Source organism: Desmodus rotundus, chromosome 7, assembly GCF_022682495.2.
Source record: "Desmodus rotundus isolate HL8 chromosome 7, HLdesRot8A.1, whole genome shotgun sequence".
In the NCBI taxonomy this organism is placed as follows: Eukaryota; Metazoa; Chordata; class Mammalia; order Chiroptera; family Phyllostomidae; genus Desmodus; species Desmodus rotundus.
In genome coordinates this window covers 112,470,912-112,491,002 of record NC_071393.1, presented here as the reverse complement: position 1 = coordinate 112,491,002, position 20,091 = coordinate 112,470,912, and the positions used below count along the sequence as shown (strand labels likewise).

At 38.7% G+C, this 20,091-nt stretch overlaps 1 protein-coding gene across 3 annotated transcripts in view; it reads right to left on the bottom strand.

Annotated features, from left to right (window-relative positions):
* The window catches only part of SLC39A9 (solute carrier family 39 member 9), a 41,697-nt gene that overhangs the window by 14,594 nt on the left and 7,012 nt on the right, over positions 1-20,091 (bottom strand). For all 3 annotated transcript variants that reach the window (XM_024567812.3, XM_053928349.1, XM_045201621.3), the window contains exons 2-3: positions 7,834-7,942; positions 2,578-2,775 (exon numbers count right to left, since the gene is read on the bottom strand). In XM_024567812.3, coding sequence (XP_024423580.1) covers positions 2,578-2,775; positions 7,834-7,942 — 307 coding nt within the window. The remainder of the gene's footprint in view (positions 1-2,577; positions 2,776-7,833; positions 7,943-20,091) is intronic.

The following is a 20,091-nucleotide window of genomic DNA, read 5'->3' as shown; positions in this document are numbered from 1 at the left end:
GACCACCTATTCTGCCACTGCCACCTCTCTGCAATACACATCTCCATCCCTCCTACCCATCTGGATGAACGTGGCTTCTTTAAATCCTTCGTTGTTGGACTTCATACAGCTTGATTTTCTCACGGGTCTGGATGTTATTTGTTTTGAGGTCTAGTTGTAATTTTTTCTGTGGTTGCACAAGGAGGCAAAGAGTGTTACCTACGCCTCCATCTTGACCAGAAGTCTGAGTTAGTTTTTTAAAATCCCCTTTGGTGTGATTCTCATTTAAAATGCAGTTCATCTGTTTCAGTTAGCTCCCCTATCATTGTTGATTTCATTTTATTTTTGAAGGAGAATATTAACACGTTTCCAAAAGTCAAAATTATATCAAAAAAGCAAGCCCAGGGAAGTGCCATACCCTCCTAAAACCCCTCTATCACAGCCCCCACCCGCCCTACCCCAACTCTTACAGGTACCAACATTTTCCAGCTGATCCTTCTGTTCCTTCTTTTGTAAAAATAAACATGTATTCTTATCATCCCTTCTTTCTTACATAAAATATATGATAGAAACATTTACATTTTTTATTCACTTAATACCTCCTGAGAGATATAAGAATATAAGAATATCTCTCCCTATCAGTTCACAGAAATCTGATTCCTTGTTCTTTTTCATAGTTACACAGAACTCCATTATATGTACATACCACACTTCATTCAAGTAATCTCATAACTGGACATTTAAGTGGTTTTATAATGATAAACAGTGCTGAACTGAATAGTCTTGTGCATAAACATTCTCATAATGGAGCCATATTATCGTATTATTGGAATAAATTCCTAATGTGGGCTTTTTGGCTAAATATACATGTAGTTTTGTTAGATATTGCCAAATTCCCCCTCACAGGAACTATACCATTTTGCATTCCCACAGGAATAGATGAGAGTCTCTGTTCCACCACAGCTTTGTCAATAAAGTGTACAATCAAGCTTTTGAGTTTTTGCCTGACAGGTGAGAAAAAGCATTTCAGTAGAGTTCTGATTTGCAATATTCTTATTTTAAGTGAAAGTGAACATCTTTTCATATGCTTAAAGATCATTATTATATCTTTTTATCTTTTTATGAACCATCTGTTCATGTCTTTTGCCAGCCTTTCTCCAGTTCTTTTTAGGCCAAGGATTATGAACCTGAGACCCACAGAGGAGAGCGCATGTAGAATGCAGAGGTGACCGTGGCTTTAGCTTGGGAAAAAAAATACATTTTTATTTTTACTAACCTCTTTTAAATGCTAAAAATTAGCATTTCCTTTCATTGTGAATGTAGATATAAACCAGAAATAATATCTGCACTACCTACACTTTTTTGCCTGAACCCAGATAGTTTCATATTATTTTACAGTTGTTGTAGATATCTTGACATTATTGCTTTCATTCATCACTACTTTAAATTAAGGGCTTGTAGAACTGCTGCCGCATTGCCTGATCCGTCTTCCTGTCTGTAGATGCTCATGTGACAAAGCCAGGCAACTATCAGGCATCTCTGCACCTAACGGTCATTTAGCTGTCAGACAGTAAAACTCACAGGACTGCTGCCACTGGAGGCCAAGGTATCTGTGCTGCTCTCTAGTAGTTCCCACCTACAAAAATGCTGTCAATGTTTCTGAAAAGACGTATCTCTAAAACCCTATGTCTATTATAACTCTTTCAAATTGATTTCTGTTTTGATGGCTTCAAAGTTGTATCACAGATCAAAATCCATTTTTATTTAATACAAACCAAAGATGAATTCAGTGATCTTAAGACAAAAAGTTACTATGACTGGAGTTAAATTTAAGAAGTCTTGGAGAATTCTACTTGTCCTTGTCCTTAGATAAGCTACTTGAAAGAAGCTTATCTTTCCTTGACAAGCCAGCTACAAATGTGCTTACATATACGGATGAGAAAATATCTTTGTGAATCAGGGTTTTCTACACTGATGACCATGAAAACAAACACCCAAATGAAGTGGATGTTCAACTTGACACTCATGTTGCCTTGTTAGAGCCCATCTCACATTTTGATGTTCTTAGTCAGGCTAAGCAACAGTAGTAGCTATCATACAAATACCCTGAAAAATAAAACTTAACCTTGCTTATAATTTAAATGTATTATCTCATTATTTAATGCATTGATAAAGAAGACATAATATATATTACTAGATCACAAATTTGTATTAGTGCTTTGGTAACTGTATTTCGATATAATTGGTTTTCTCTGTTCCCTGTGCACGATGGTTTACATGTTTAAAAACATTACTCCAAAAAAATATCTACAGGCTTTATACTACCTAAGAGTCCCATGGCACAAAAAGGGTTAAGACTTCTGCCCCAGACTCTTAAGTAAACTTGACAGTTTTAAGATAACCAAGGTAGTACTCAATAAACACTGTGTCACATGTCACAACTCACTAGCTCCAGCAACTGGATAAAATGTTCACAGGAACCTGAAGGAGACAAGAGTTTTAACCCTAAATCAAGCCTGAGCCACACATTAAAATATTCAGTCATTTGTGATTTTCTACAAATTTACTGCATGCCCAGAAAGCCTTGGAATCACTTACCGTCAGTAGAATGCACATGGGAGCTGCCAATCTGGTCCACCAGCAACATGAAAACAAAGCCCAGTACGAGGGAAACACCAATGTAGGCATGCAGCTGTGTGTGGTCATGGCTGTGCTCATGCTCATGGGCAACTGGTGCTTCTGCTGCTTTGTCTGATGCAATCACATTCTGTGTTTCACTCCCTTGGTGGTGTTTTCCTAGAGCAGAATGAACCATAAAGAGAAAAAATGTTTTCCTCTTAAAACATTTTCACGTAGAAGCTTCCATTCTTTTGTGTTTCAAGCTCTACTTACTTCACTGCAAAATCATCCATTTCCTATATTGTAATCCAACTAATCATAAACTCCTTCAAGTTAAAGTTCATGATGAAAAAATTCCCACATGTCTTCTGCTCTTGGCATGCAAACCTTTTCATTGCCTACTCTCTCAAAACCTAGGAAGTGGAAGCAAATCACCAAGCAAGCAAGCAACTATCATCCCAAGGAATATTATCCCCAGATCCTCACTTTTGGCTAAGAAATTCATGCCCATCTCATCAGAAACCACAGTAAGTTTTGCTCTGATGAAAACAGGTGAACGAAGAGCAGTAACAAAAGTAATCACAATCAAATTCATCTAGTTTTATACCTAGGTTGATATTAAAACTACAGACAAAGAGCAAATTGAATATATAACACTTTTAGCTTTAAAAATATCAGGGGGAAATCACTAACTAGAAACCAAAATGGGAGAGCAGTTCAAAAGAAGCACAGCCTGAAGTCTAAATTCAGTTCTAGAATTGTCATGATTATTGGGAGACTCTGAATTATAGTAAATAACACCTGGCCAAGAAATACTACTAGTTTGTATTCACACATTTGACACTCAAAACACAAATGCTTCAAGGCCAGAATACTTATAATTTTTTTTTAAGTTTAAATGTAGAGCAACATGACAGAGAAAAGCCGTAAGCTGGTAAGTGTACCTGTCTTGCAGAAGTGAGTAGGAAATCTGTACTGAATCATTGCACATGACGACGGTCTCGATGACTATCTATGAATACACCACACTTGTATTTAGGTCTTTGGCCCAAGAGCCCACTTTCCTAAACATGTTCCAAGGAATTATGGGTGGTTTCAACTTTTAGCTTCACAGTTAACAAGTACTGCAGTACTCAATAAACTATGTTCTTAAAAGCTGTTTCCATAAAAAGACAGTTTTCTCACATGAATGCTGATAACTAATTCCAGTGGTTTTAGAGCTATAAATGCAAAACATGTGAGAGATGCCTTTTTACATTAATTAGTATTTAATAGTGCTTATTAAAGTATCAGAGCACTTAGTTAACATGGTATACTGAAAAAATATCTGTTAATTATCATAATTACAAGATCCATGGAAGAACTAAGCCATAGGCTATTGTAACAAGTAAACAAACTCCTTTATTTACATTCAAAGAAAAGTTGGTTTGATCTACAAATAAAGAAAGAGAGGGAAAAGGTGAGGGGAGAAAAAGATAAAGTAGTAGAAACTGTAACAACTGTAACTAAACTCATCAGTATGAAGAGAGGTATGGAAAGTCTGCAGACAGCTTAGTTTAAATAAACTAATATCATGGTTAAGCTACCTAAAAATATTTACTTTTTATAAAGAATAACGGGGACTTCCAGTGCTGGCCAAATGGATTAAATCCACTATAGTCTCAATCACGTACTGATTAAGACCAAAACTCGGTTCCAAAAACATCTAACTACCTGAAGACTATTAAAAAGTAAACAACATCAAGAAGAGAGAGGGCAGCAAAAGCTTCAAAAGGACCAAAGGACCAGGAAAAGGGGCTGCTGAGAGGTACCGGTGTGCAGGGAAGTCCCCACTCCCCTCTTTCCCTTTCCTCCTTTTTTCTTTCCCAGCCCCAGCTTGAAAGCAGCCCCAGTGGCAGAATGCATGGCAGTAATGCAGGCATTAAAGCCCCAAGAAAAATCCCATCTTTAGGCCATAGTAACTAGGAAAATGGTCTCAATCATCAGAAAAGTATGGAGGGAAATTCAGTTATTCTGTTCACGTTGCTCCAAAAGCAGCCCAGGTTACATGCAACTATGCAATGACAGCACACGCAGCTAAAACTCCTAGAGAAACTTCTTCTGAGTCCCCTGGGAGCCAGAGAACATGAGACAAATACTGGAAAGAGCTGGAGGTGGTGTCCCCCTAACCCTGTGTATAAATGACACAAGTCCAAGACTCATCCCTGAACTCCACAGGGATATGACATACCCAAAGCAGCATTGCAAAGGTTTTGAAAATTGAACTAAAATTGGAAACATAACCCAAAAAAAGCAACACTGAACTGCAGTCTGAACCCAACCAGGGTAACTGTCTGCTGAAATGAAATAAACATTCTACAAAGGATTTTGAAAGGACCCAGAGTCTCAAATTCTTATATTTAAAATGCCCAGAATACAATCCAAAATTACTTGACATACAAAGAAAAAGGAAAACATAACCAATTACCAAGGGGAAAGATAACCAACCCAACCCCAATGTAACTCAGACACTAGAATACGCATAAGACTTTAGAGCAACTAAAACTATGTTCTCTGAGGTAAGCACACTTCAAATGAACGGATGTCATCAGCAGAGAAACAGAAAGTACAAAAAGGAACCAAGTAGAAATTTGAGAATTTATCTGAAACAGTAAGTTCACTGAATGGCCCAGCAGCAGAAAGGAGAAAAAAGGAGAGGGTCAGTCAACTTAGCTACCAGGGTGGAGTTGAACAGGACCAACAGGGATCACACGGCTCCCGAAGTCCAAAATATTTACCATCTGACTCTTCACAGAAACAGTTTGTCAACCCCTAGTCTAAACATGTCAATTAGAAGACAGAGATTGTCAAACCAGATTTTAAAAACATGATCCAACTGTATGCTACTTACAAGAAATTTACATGAAATATAATGAATGACATAGATAGATTAACAGTGAAAGGATGGAAGAAGACACACCATGTAAACACTGATCAAAAGAAAACTGGACTGGCTATATTAATATCGTATAAGGTAGACTTGAGAACAAGGTCAATACATCAATAAGACATAGCAATCCTGAATGTGTAGGCACCTAGCCAAAGAGGTTCAATACGCATAAAGCAAAAACTAATAGAACTGAAAGAAGAAATAGACAAATCCACAATCGTCCTTGGAGACTTCAATACTCCTATCTCAAAAATTAATAGAACAATTAGAAAATCAGCAAGGATACAAAAGACCATTATTATCAAACAACTCGACCTAATTGAAATTTATAGAACACTCTACCAAGTAACAACAGAATACATGCTCTTTTCAGTGTGCATGGAACATTCAATAAGATAAACCATATTCTGGACCATTAAAAAAAGCATTTACAAATTTCTAACTATTCAAATCAAACTAAGAATGTTCTCTGACCATAAATAATACAAAAAAATTTTAAAGATTTTACTTATTTACTTTTAGACAGAGGGGAAGGGAGGGAAAAGAGAGGGAAACATCAATGTGTGGCTGCCTCTCACACGCCCCCTTGTCCCCACCAAGAGCCTGGCCTGCAATGCAGGCATGTGCCCTGACTGGTAATTGAACCAGCAACCCTTTTGTTTGCAGGCTGGCACTCAACCCACTGAGTCACACCAACCAGGGCCATAAATAATAAAATTAAACTAGAAATCAGTACAGAAAGAATCTGGGAAAAGTATTGAAAATTAAATAACACTTCTACATAAGATATAAGCCGAAGAAGAATTTGAAAGGGAAATCAGAAAATATTTTGAACTGAATAAAGATAAAACTATAACATATCAAAATTCCTAGGATGCAACTAAAGCAATGGTTGGAGGGAAATTTATAGCATTAACTCTTTATACTAGAAAAGAAAGATCTCAAATCGATAAGCTTCTACCTAAAGAAATTTGAAAAAGAAGAGCAAATAAAGCCTAAGGCAAGCGAAAAGAATTATAAAGAGCAGAGATCAATAAAATAGAAAGCAGGAAAATCAACAGAAAAAAAAGCCCAATGAAATCAAACAGAGCTCTTAAAAAAAAAAAAAAAAAGACTGAAAAACCTCTAGCCAGAACAACCCAGTTAAAATGAGAGAAGACAAATTATCAGTATCAGGAATGAAAGAGAAGAAATTACTGTAAACATGAAAATGATAATAAAGATTACTACAAACAACTTCATGCCCATAAATTCTTCACCTCAGAAGAAATGACTCAATTCCTTGAAAGACACAAGCTTCCAAAGCATACTCAAGAAGAAACAGAGAACCTGAATAGTCTTATATCTATTAAAGAAATGGAATTCATAGCTAAAAACCTTCCAACATACAAAACTCCAGGTCCAGACGTTTCACTGGTAACCTACAGCAATATGTAAGGAAGAAGTATTTTTGATTTTATACAATCTCTTCCAGAACACAGAAGAAGAGAGAACACTTCCCAATCCTAAAATACTAGCATTATTCTGATAACAAAAACCATATAAAAACCTGGTAAGAAAGGAAAACCACAAGCCAATATTTCTCATGAACAGAGACATAAAAATCCTCAACAAAATATTAGCAAACTGAATCTGGCAACATATAAAAAGGATAATACATTAACAGCCAAGGGTGAGGTGGGGAAGGTGGTATATGCAAGTTAGTTTGACATTTGAAAATCACTCCATCTCATCACATTAACAGACTAAAAAAAAGCATTTGACAACATCCATTTAAAACAAAAAAAAACTCTCAGCAAAGGAAAAATAGAAAAAAGTTTCCTTAACCTGAAAAGGGATCTATAAAAAACTTACACCTGCTCTGGCTGGTGTGGCTCAGTGGATTGAGTGTTGGCTGCAAACCAAAGGGTTGCCAGGTTGATTCCCAGTCAGGGCACATGCCTGGGTTGTAGGCCAGGTCCCCAGTAGGGGGTGCGCTAGAGGCAACCACACATTGATGTTTCACTTTCCCTCTTTCTCCCTCCCTTCCCCTCTCTCTAAAAATAAATAAATAAAGTCTTTTTTTAAAAAAGAAGGTCAGTCATATTCTGAAAGACTTAAATTCATACATTATTGCAAATAAATTTTAAGTGATACTCATGAATCGGCACGTTCAATGTCAAAGATTTGAAAAGATACATTTTAAGAACTCTTCTCAGGGAAGACTCCAAGGCAAACTTGAACTGAGTTCAGAAAAAAACATCATTAAGCCCCTTTCAACCCTCAAAGTCAATGGCATGTCTCAAAGAGGCCTTTCTCGCTCTCACCCTCAAGAATATCTTCGTAAAGTGCGTGTACTCCTTCAGGCACGATGACCGCCAGTGCAGTTCCACAGAGCAGGCCAGCACCCAAAACAGTCACCAGCTTCAGTCGCTCCTGGAAAGAAAATACAAGAAATCATCGAAAAGATTGGAAACCGCTGAAGGAATGGAAAAAAGTTCTAAGTATCTAATCAAGACTGTGAGCTGCTCATTTGTAAGACCAAAATCTACAATGGTGAGTGAAAATGAAAAAAGAGTCAGCTTCCTGAATAATTAATGCCAGTTAAAACATGAAGATCACATTTTCAACTTGATTTATTTATTTATTTATTTCTAGAGAGAGGGGGAGAGAGAAACATCAATATGTGGTTGCCTCTAGCACGCCCCCTAATGGCGACGTGGCCTGCAACCCAGGGATGTGTCTGGTCTGGGAATCGAACCAGCAACCTTTTGGTTCACAGGCCGGCACTCAATCCACTGAGCCACATTAGCCACGGCTGAAGATGACATTTTAAAATTTGCAAGCTTGGCAGTGATGTAGGAAAACTTGTATACTATCCATAATAGGGAGAAATAAGCACACTTGTCTAACACTGGAAGGAATGTGAATTGCTGTAATCTATTTGGACCACAATTTGGCAATTCGGATTTAAACATCTCAAAAACGTGAATTCTTTGATTCAGCAATTTCACTTCTAGAAATTCACCCTAAAGAAGAATAACTATACAAAGATGACCACTGCACTTGCTAAGAGTGCAAACCCAAAAATAACCTAAATGTCCAGGAAAGGAGATCAGCTAAATAAACTATAATACTACATCACAGTACCACAACACCCAGCCATCATGATATAGGTCTACAAATTATGATGTAGGTCTACTGATGGCCATGGAAACTCATAATGTACTGCTATGCGGAAAAAGCTGGTGGCACACAACATGGTTTTTGTTTTTTGATAATCTCATATTTTTTACGAAAAGTATACATGTGAGTACAAGTATAAGTTAAATGTTAAATTTCTTACTTTATAATTTATCTAAAATGAACATGTATTAGTCATACAACAAAAAATTGTGTTTAGTTCAGTATTAAAGTGTTCGATGGGTTTTTTAAAACCACTTCTGAGGTATGATAGACATACCAAAAGCTGTAGATATTTAATGAATACAACTTGATGTGTTTGCCATAACCAGTTTTAAGCCAACTTAATCCCAATTTTTTTTTAACCCGGATTTTTTTGAGAGCTGCCTCCTGACATACAAAATAAAAAGGATTACGTTTCAAAACTCCCTGAAGCAGTGGTACACCCTCTATGGCTTCCTGGAGTCTTAGCAGTGTAAAAAATGATCTTAAAAACTGTGAGGGGTAATTATGTATGTTCCTCATGACAAAGTTTCAATAATTTATGGTATATCATGTACTTTACTTTTCTATTTACTTTCCTTTATGAGGTAAGCAAAATACGAGCAGCTGTATTAGCTCTGATGTACTACTGAACTTGTGTCTATGAGGCTGTGGAAATAAATATATGTGTATCTCTATGGGCAAATGAGTTCTTAGCTGAAAGCCTGGTAGAAATATTACCTCCTCTTTGGGAAAGAGGAAGTGATCTACAGCTCATTGGGTCTCCCATTTGGGAAGAAGAAAGGGATCCATAGGTCATTGTGTCTCTATTGAAAACAAGGGAAACAAGGGAACTACAGTTGCTCACCAGCACCAACTAATACTTGCCACATAGCAAGAGGAGAATTCCCACAATCTGAGCACACAGGCCAGGTCAGCCCTCCAAACATTTAGGATGGCCATTATTAGCAACGTATAAGTTGAGAGAATTCTAAATGTATCCAGTGGCTGGGGCACTGGCTTGGGAGATACAACTGACTCCATGTCCATCTTAGTTCACAGTCGAGTACCTTAACTTTTTTCTGTAAAATAAGAATATTTCTACATGTCTTGTGAAGATTTAGGAGGAAACAGAATAGTGATTAAAGCATTTCAGAAAAATGACACCAAATAACTGGTGTTACTATTTTAATATTTAGTACTGAGCTATTCGAAGAGTCTTTGTCTTCTCCATGTTACTAAACTCACCAATGTTGCTAATCACTGCATTCATTTGAGACGAACTGTCAGAGCATGAACAATACAAGATGGAAAACCAGCTCCATTAGGTGAAGATTGATAGGGTAATTAATTCATCTTTTCGTCATTCTCTCTAATCAATGAAAATATGAATAGAATACTTTTGCAATCTTGGGTTGGTAAAGTTGCTTAGTGAGAACACAACACAAAATTCAACATCAGAACTTAAAACATTTGCTGATCCATCAAAAAATGAACAGACAAGCTACATACTGGAAAAAAATGTCAGCAGTACATACAATCTGTGGTGGATGATGTGGTAACACTGTCCCCATCAGCCCCCTTCAGGTCAGAGACACTGTTCCCCCAGCTGCTGGGAGTGTTGCCTGCCACTGGCTCACAGACGAATCCCTCTGAGGAACTGACCTTGGGCCACAGGGAAGTACTTCCCCCTCCCAGGGCAGTCCACGTCCACTGACTAGTCCACTGGATTATGTGGAGGGAGGACAAAGTCTGCTCCCTTTGCCTTCACTCAGGATATCTCTGAAGGGCCATCCATCTCCAGAGCCTTGCTGTGGGCTGAGCTGAGGCTGCTACTGCAACAGAATTACAGTTCAATTTCTCCATCTGCTTGATCCAGCTCATTCTTTCACACTGGTTACTCCCAAGAGCACTCCCCAGTTAACTCCCTGCAAGCGAATCTCCTTGTCAGAGTCTGTTTTCCTGGGAACCCAACCTAAGATACAGAGGAAGGGCTTGTGTTTGAAATATACAGAATTTCTACACTCAGTAAGAAACAAAAAATATATTAAAAAATAAGTAACACAGAACAGCTACTTCACAAAAGATATATGAATGGCCTGTAAGCCCAGGAAAAGGTGCTCAACATCATTTAGTCATCAGGAAAATGCAAATTTAAACTACAATGAGATACCTCTTCATACCTACAGGAATGGCTAAAATTATAAGACTGGAAATCATAACACTAAATGATGCCAAGGATACAGAGCAACTGGCCTTCTCATCCAATGCTGGTGGGAGCATAAAATAGTACAACCACTTTGGAAAACTGGTAACCTTTTATAAGTTAAACCAGCAACTCCACTTTAGGGTATTTACCAAGAGAAATGAAGATGTATGTACACAATGTTTACAGAAGCTTTATCTGGAACAAGTGTCCATCAACAGGAGAATGGACAAACAAATCATGGTTAACTTATACAATGTAATTCTACTCAGGAACCAAAAGGACCAAATTACTGACTCATGGACGTGGACAGGTCCATGGTGACTGCAGTGGGGAGGGCAGTATAGGGGGATAAAGGGTAGTAATACAATAAAACGGTAAAAATACAGTAAAAGCAAACACAATGATCTCTATAAAAGATAAATAAACTTTCTGAGATAATTGTTGATTATAAATGGTTGTAAGAAATAATAGATATCCCTGTATCCTTCTCTAATAATTTTTATTAAATTAAATTTGCTTATAGTTTCACTTTAATTTAAAAAAATCAAACGTCCTTTCTTTTAAAAAACAATGATGACAACAGTTTCTATTTTTAGCATCCTTATTTGGCAAACTTAAAGACAGGCAACCCTGTATCAATTCTCCCTAATTTCAAAAATATTACTGGCCTGGAAAACCATGATCTACAGTGTAAGCGTGAGCTCTGTGTTAAATACCATAACAAACTTCAGAAACAATAAGTGTAAGAATTTGTAGGACGTGATCATGAAGATAAACCTGAGCGAATCATCTAGCTTTGTAATGTTTCTTTGGAGGAAAGACAATATGAGCTAAAATTGCTGTATTCTGTTTTCAGTTCATTCTGAAATTAAGTAAAGCACATTTATTTACCAACTGAAATTAAACATCCACTGAACACTATGTCTGTACGTCCCTGTACTGCTTTCCCCAAATCTTAAGTTACGTGAAGGCAGAGATTTTTCTTTTTAATTTATTGCTGAACCCTGTTTATAGAACAGTATCTGACACATAACAGATTCTCCCTAAATATTTATTGAAAGAATAAATTCAATGTCGAGTATCATGGAAGACACTAGGCCCCACTTCATTGGCCCTAATATCGACAAATATATGAATATAATGGAACTTCTTTAGAATATTTGTGCTGGGAAACAGGCTTAAACATATTCCTCACAAGTGTAACCTTATCAAGAATTCTCAGTGGTTAACTGATTTGGAATTTATGCTTTGGCTTAAGGAGTATTCAAGTACTTATAATAAAGAACTATAGGATTCCATTGTAGTAAATGTGAGGCAATGTTGTCATTTGTCTCATTAATACAAATATCTTAAATAACATCTATTTTTTGCCAAGGAGTGGTTAGTCACTGTTTCAATCTTCAGTAAAGTGATATAAAACTTTTATCCTATATAATTTTAATTTTATTTTTATATTTTATTGATTTTGCTATTACAGTTGTCCTGATTTTCCCCCTTTGCCCCCCTCCATGCAGCACCCCCCACTCCCTTAGGCAATCCCCCCACCATTGTTCATGGATCAATTGTATAAGTTCTTTGGCTACTCCATTTCCTATACTATATTTTACGTCCCTGTGGCTATTCTGTAACTACCTATTTGTAGTTCTTAATCTCTTCACCTCTTCACCCATTCTCCCCCTCTCCCCTCCTATCTGGCAACCTTCTGGTAACTAACTTCTTTTCTCTTGCTTTTAAGAGTCTCTCTTTATCTTTGACCTTTGGCATTTTAATAATGATGTGTCTTGGAGTGGACCTCTTTGTATCCATTTTGTTTGGGACTCTGTGCTTCTTGGACTTGTATGTCTATTTTCTTTACCAAATTAGGGAAGTTTTCTTTCACTGTTTTTTCTGATAGATTTCCAATTTCTTGCTCTTTCTCTTCTCCTTCTGGCAACCCTATGAGGTGAAGGTTGGACCTCTTGAAGTTGTCCCAGAGGCTGTTTATACTGACCTAATCATTTTCTTTATTCTTTTTTTTTTTTCTTGTTGTTCTGTGTGGCTGTTTTTTGCTTCCTTATGTTTCAAATCATTGATTTGATTCTTGGCTTCATTCACTCTACTGTTGTTTTGTTGTAAATTGTTCTTTATTTCAATTAGTGTATCCTTCATTTCTGACTGAATCTTTTTTATGCTGCTGAGGTTCTCACTGAGTTCCCTGAACATCCTCATAACCAGTGTTTTGAAACTCTGCATCTCATGGATGCTCCATAAGCATCTATCAGATAGGTGCTTATCTCCATTTCATTTAGCTCTTTTTCTGGAGTTTTCATCTGTTCTTTCATTTGGGCCATGTTTCTTTGTCTCCTCATTTTGGCAGCATCCCTGTGTTTGTTTCTGTGCATTAGGTAGAGCTGTTTTGACTCCGTGTCTTGGTAGTGTGGCCTAATGTAGCAGGTATCCTGTAGGGTCCAGTGGCACAGCCTCCCCTATCACCCAAGCTGGGTACTCAAGGTATGCCCTTTGTGTGGGCTGAGCACATCCTCCTCTTGTAGTTGAGCCTTGGTTGCTGTTGGCAAGATCAATGGGAGAGCTTTACCCAGGCCAATCAGCTGCAAGGAATGGCTGTGACCACTTACTACCACCTCTGCCCTCCATGGAGGATCAGATATTCAGGGGCAGGGTGGTGGTTCTTGGACATGGTCTGCAGCTGTCTACTGGGTGTGCTGGCCCTAGGGTTTCCCGGGTGGTGCAGGCCACGGTCAGCCCCCACTGTGTTTTGCGTGGGGCACCCTGCCTGAGCTGTAAGGCAATCTGAGATGGCTGCTAGTGGAGCTGGGCTTGGAGACCCCCAGGAGAAGCCAAGCTGTGACTCTAACCTAGCTGCTGCTAGGGCTCACTGAAGCCAACTGTTCCTTGTTTGAGAGGATTTAGGAGCCAAGACCAGCCATTCATATGGAAAAGCAGTTTGGGTGGGCCTATAAATTGGGTGGGGTAGAGCCTCTGTGGATCTCCAAGGTGGGTCACACAGTGTTAGGTAGGTTAATGGAATCTCAGATATGGCACAAGCCTACGTTTCTGTGTGGGGAGGGCTCAGCAAAGGGACAGAGGCCTCTCTGCTCATCCCAGTGACAGATACTTCAGTCTCTCCCTGTGTACCACTATTGCCCTTCAAGCTGCCACACCGTGCTGGAGCTCAGAGGGAGCTACTCTGAGTAGATGAGTCCACGTGTGGGCTCCCCAGAGTAACTGCTTGGTGCTCCAGCAGCCTCCTCCACCAACTCAATCCCCACTGGTTTTCGCAGCCTGAAGTTGTGGGGACTTAACTTTCTGACACTGGAACCCTGGGCTGGAGGGCCTGGTATGGGTCTGGACTCTTCACTCTGAAGATATCCCTCCCTAATTTTTGTCCACATGGGTGTGGGGTCAGCCTGTTCCACATCCATGCCCCTCCTACCAGTCTGGATGGATGTGGTTCCTTCAATTCTGCAGTTGTCAGACTTCCATTTAACTGGATTTTATAGTTGTCACACTTCCATTCAACTTGATTTCTGACCTTCTGGAGTGATGGCTGGTCTATATTTTAGTTGTAATTTTGATGTGGTTGTGTGAAGAGGGAGCCATGTCTGCCTACATTGCCATCTTGATCAGAAGCTCAATTCTACATAACTTTTATTAGCTTGGTAAATGTCTACTAACCTCACAGTGATCAGTACTATAGAAGCAACATCTTTCATGAAAAGAAGAACCAGTATTTAAAGAAATAAGCATCACTGCCATGAGATGTCATTTCAGTTTTTATTTTTTAAATTTCTTAACTACCTAAATCGTTTTAGAGGCAATCGTACTTATTTTAAGCACTACAGATGTGGCTCCATGTTATTTGTATAGCTGTGTTCCTTCACACAACTTCACAACTTGGGATTCAATCTCAAAATTATGTGCCTATCACAGTTAAAATGCTGACAGTTTCTCTCCTTTGCTTATGGTAAATCACTAAAAGGGTGCATTTGAAGGAAGAACTACAAATTCCAAGTATAGTTCAAGATGAAAAGTGAGTTCCCAAAGCGCTCATTTCTGTCAGAGAAATAAAATATTTGCTCAAGAGAGACATGAACTGTGCAATGCATTAGTTTTATGCCATCTCATTTTACCGTTTCACAGCTGTAGTTTGACTGAGCCAAAGGACTGACCAGACGTATTATTTTAAACAACAGCATGTACTCAATGCCATTAACTATCCGTGCAAAGCTTTGAAGTCAGTTTAATTTTCTTGGCAGACACCAAGATAGTTAAATGGTTTTTCTTTCCTTGCTCATAAAAAGAGTCAATAAATTGTTTGGTTACCCTAAATATAAGTCAATAATTTTTAAAGCTTTTAATATGGAAAATAGTTTAACACCCTTTGTACTGTGCTCATTTTCATACTGAAATCATCAACTGTAATTTCCTAAAAAATTAGAGATGCACCTCTTCCAAGCTCTAGACCCTGAAGAGATGAAATATATAGGGTACAGAGTAATTCTTGTTCAAGCAACAAAGGCTTTCTCCATATTCTTAAAAACAACCCTGTTCAAGGAGATACTTTCTAATGTCAATTTAACTACTACATTATCTGCTAAATGACAGTAACAGGTACTGAAGAAAACTCACAATATGAACTTTGTTATTCAAGCCCTTACACCTGTGACAAGATGCCAAAAAGCTTCCTGCCTCTGGGTAGCAGCTGTGTGACCCTGAGCAAGTTCAGTGTCCTCCTCTATAAGGAGCTGAGATGATGACTACTATTACTACTATTATCACTAGGAGTAGGATATGAATACACTTAGCACACAGTAACTGCAGTATTGTTTATCTTTAGCAGCATCAGTTGTATGCAGGGGAAAGCTTCTGACCCCTCCTCCAACAGAACAACAAAACAAAACCCAGATCCTTAAGTTCAAATGAACAATACTACATGATACTTGCCATTCTGCCAGCATCATATAAGTTTTCCCTTTCCTTAATTCATTTGACATAGAAGAAATAACAAGCAATACTTTATTAATGCCACTTCCTCCAATCTTGGAAAACAAGACTAATTCCTTTTTCTTTTTCTATCAGGCCATTTTAAATATAAAACAACTAAACAAAAATGGAAATCCCATAAGACTATTCAATGTGACTACAAAAACAAAATCAAACAAAAACCCATTGGGAAAGGACATGGGAAAACATTGGTAATAAATACTGTTACTAATTGATAAGATGTTTAATTTAGCCCTGGCTGGTGTAGCTCAGTGGATTGAGCACGGGCTGGGAACCAAAGGGTTGCTGCAAGGCAACCACACACTGATGTTTCTCTCCCTCTCTTTCTTCCTCCCTTCCCCTCTCTAAAATAAATAAAATATTTTAAAAAAACAACTATTATGAAAACAAATTAAATGCATAATAGGAACTTCTGTACATAAAATAACAGAATGTAATGAAGGCACTAAAATGCCTAGAACACATTTATAATAATAAAGGAAATGCTTATGTTATACTACCAAGTAAATGAAGGAAGAATGTAAAATTATACATCTACCATATAACCAACTATGTTGAAAATGCAAACAAATAGAAAAAAAAGAACAGAAAGAAAACAAAAATGTTACTAGTGATTCTCATTGGACAGTGGGATAGAATTTTTTTTTAATCTCATCTGAGGACATTTTTTTTTTCTTTCATTATTTTGAGAGAGACAGGGAAACACTGATGTGAGAGAGAAACACTGATTGGTTGCCTTCTCATACATGCTCCAACCCAGGATTGAACCTGCAATCTGGGTACGTGCCCTGACCAGAATTGAACCTGTAACATTTTGGTCTACAGGACGACGTTCCAACCAACTAAGCCGCACAGGCCAGGGCTAGAAGATGATTTTATTTTCCTTCTACACATTATCACATTTTCTAAATCTTCTACAAAGAGCCTCTACTATATAATCAGGCTTTTTTTTTTTTAAAGGATGATCATTTAATTAGAGGCTATGTTACTAATGGCTTTGAATTTAGTAAACTTTGAGGCTCAATTTACTCATCTATAAACAGGACAAGAATTCTTCCCTTCCAAGGTTACTGTTAAGAGCTACACAGAACTTAATACTTCAGTTAACATGGTAGCTATTATTATTATTATTAATCATTGTAGTGTGGTTGGACTAAAGAGCACAATGTCCTTAATGTAAAGAGATGTTTTCCCCTTTATTAAGTGGTTCTAAACAAGTGCACTTCGAGGTTTTTGTACTAATTTGAAATGTTTTTTAGTCTCCCCCTTTCTGTCATGCTGTGACACGTCCTCTGCCCCGCCCATTCTAGTTTACTGTTTCTAAAGAAGTTTTCAGAGACCTTAGAAATCACAGTGTAGCGCAGAGGTTCTACACTGGAGGTCACAGCCATGGGTTGTCTGGCCCACACAGTGGGGTAATAGTATCTCAATTAGTAGCCAAATGTCAAATTCAGAAGATTTCATGTAAAAATCCATATTTCCAACTTCTGAAAAGTAGGAAGACTTGGCAACACCAGGGATGGTGTCACCAAGTGCCACACACTCTTCAGCTGACCACAGTTCTCACTACTCCCGAAGGCTCCCAGGCACCGACACTGATGGTCAGCCACCTTGTACCTTGATTAAACTTTAACTATTTTATCTTACTCCAGGCCTGATTCACTGTTCAGCCTCATAAACTTTAACTATTTTATCTTACTCCAGGCCTGATTCACTGTTCAGCCTCAGTAGTTATTTGATTTTATAACCCATTACCTAGTAGAGTCCAATCAAGAAAGAGAAATTAAAAAGTAATTTGAACAGGGAAGTTTAATATAAAGAATAACCATAGCAGGGGAGTGAATGAGAAATTAGCTAATAAGAGAGAATTCGAAAGCATAGAAGAGTAGCAGATAAAATGACCAGTGCCTACCGTAGGGCCCAGAGAGAGTGCTCAAAGAAGAGGTCCCACCAGGGCTGAGATACAAACCCTGCTGGAGAGGGCATGGCTGAGCTCAGTGAACTGGGAGTAAAAGTTCTAGGACCAACTCTGACATGTGTGTGTGTATGAGGGGTATGTTTCCACATACCAAGCAATGCCGGGACACCAGCTGGCCATCCCACAATTCAACTGAATTCTAACACTACCTACCTAGAGACAGCATCCAATCCCACAGGGTAACAGCTCAGTCTTACAAGGCTGCCCAAGTCCATACACTTCGTAAGTCAGCCAGAAGCCCTTGTTACCTGGGCTTCTGACTGACTGGCTATACATTGGAGGTTCCAACAACCCCCTCTCCTTGGGTTCAATTAATCTACTAAGAACTCAGAGAAACATTTTACTTACTAAATTACCAGTTCATCATTAAAAGATATAACTCAGGGACACCCACATGACAGAGATGCACTAGTCAAGGAATGGCGAAAGGGTGCAGAGCTTCCATGCACCCCCCAAGCGTGAAACTCCCCAAAACCTCCACGTATGTGTTCACCAACCTGAAAGCTCTCTGAACTCCATTTTTTTTAAAAAAAATTTTATTTTTAGAAAGAGGGGAAGAGAGTGAGAAATAGAGGGAGAGAAAAATCGATGTGTGGTTGCCTCTCACATGCCCCCCACCCCCCACCAGGGACCTGGCCTGCCCCCCAGGCATGTGCCCTGACTGGGAATCAAACCAGCGACCCTTTGCTTCACAGGCCAGCGCTCAACCCACTGAGCCACACCAGCCAGGGCATGAACCCCATTTTTTAATGGGAGCTTCATTACATAGGCAAAACTGATTAAATCATCAGACATTGGTGACTGAGTCAACTTCCAGCCCCTCTTGCCTCCCCAGTGGGACTGAAGTTTCAATCCTCCAACCAGCCCCCACCCTTAGGTTATCTAGTAATAACCTAAGATAAATCACCTTTATGGCTCTCATCACTTAGGAAATTCGAATGGTCTTAGATGCTCCAGGCCAAAATCAGGGTTGAAGACCAAATACATATTTCTTACTATAAACGATAGTATCACAGACAGAGTTTTTGTGGGGCCACAGCGGTGGTACTTGCTAGAACTGCACACTCTAAGGTTTCAGGGAAAGCTGTTCATGGTAAAGCGTCTTACTGGAGAGACTCCCATAATACCTCCCAAGGGAGGACCAGTGGGAACTACTGTCAGTGGGAGTCTGGGGCTTGAAAAGCTGCCTGCGGTGCAGGCATTAGAGGAGCCTGGCTGGAGAAGCCACAAGCACAAGCCTGCATGGGGAAGCTGGACACTGGGGAGGTTGCCTGTGCTACAGGAATTGATGTCAGAGAAGTTGTTTAGGAAGCTGCCAGAACCAAGAAGGAAAACCCCTTCCTCTAACAAGTTGTCTCCAGTATCCTCTATTGAAAAAACTCAACACTGCCAGCTGGCAAAGGAAAAATATTCAAAGGGCCCAGGTCCATTTTTGCAAAGTAGTCCATAGAGAATGAATGTGGAGCCAAGAGCCAAAAGATCGATGACTGGCATACTGGCCTACGATAATTACATAAGGAGGTACACAGGAGCCAAGTGAGTGCCAAGTGCAGTAGAGAGCAAGTAAAATGCTTGCTCTTCAAGCTATTGAGCTTTTCTCAATCTTTAATCTTTTTTAGATCAGTGAGGTTTCTGGAGGAACAAGTTCTATACAAGAGAGATGCTACCGATATCCTTCTCCTTCATCTCTATGACAGTAACTCATATTTATGAAGTACTTACTGTGTCAAGCATGTTGTATTATAATCTATTAACTCAACCCTACAAGGTAAGTGCTTGTAGTAACCCCCCTTTACAACAGAGGCACAGGAAGCTCAGTACCTTGCCCAGGCTAGCATAGCCAGCACGTGGCAGAGCCACGATCTCAACCTAGGAGTCCCACTGCAGAATCTTTCCTCTGAGGCACTATGCTAAACTGCTTCTCTACAAAACCCATTCCACCGTTTCATTTTTTGCTTTTAGCACCTGTCTTCTTTACTCAATTTGCCTTTGGAAAATGACTAAAGAAGTAATGAAAGGAACATACAACAAGGTACAGAAGCTATAGTAAAATTTTTGCTTAATAGAAAACTGACCTCCAGGTAAATACAGGGATTTAATAAATAGTTTGATATAATTATCTAGTAGTTAACCCCAAGACCCTATCACTTAAAAATTCACGTACTTGGGGTAGAAGAATTTCAATTTCCAGACCAACTGACACCTATTTCTATTTTATTTCAATAAAGT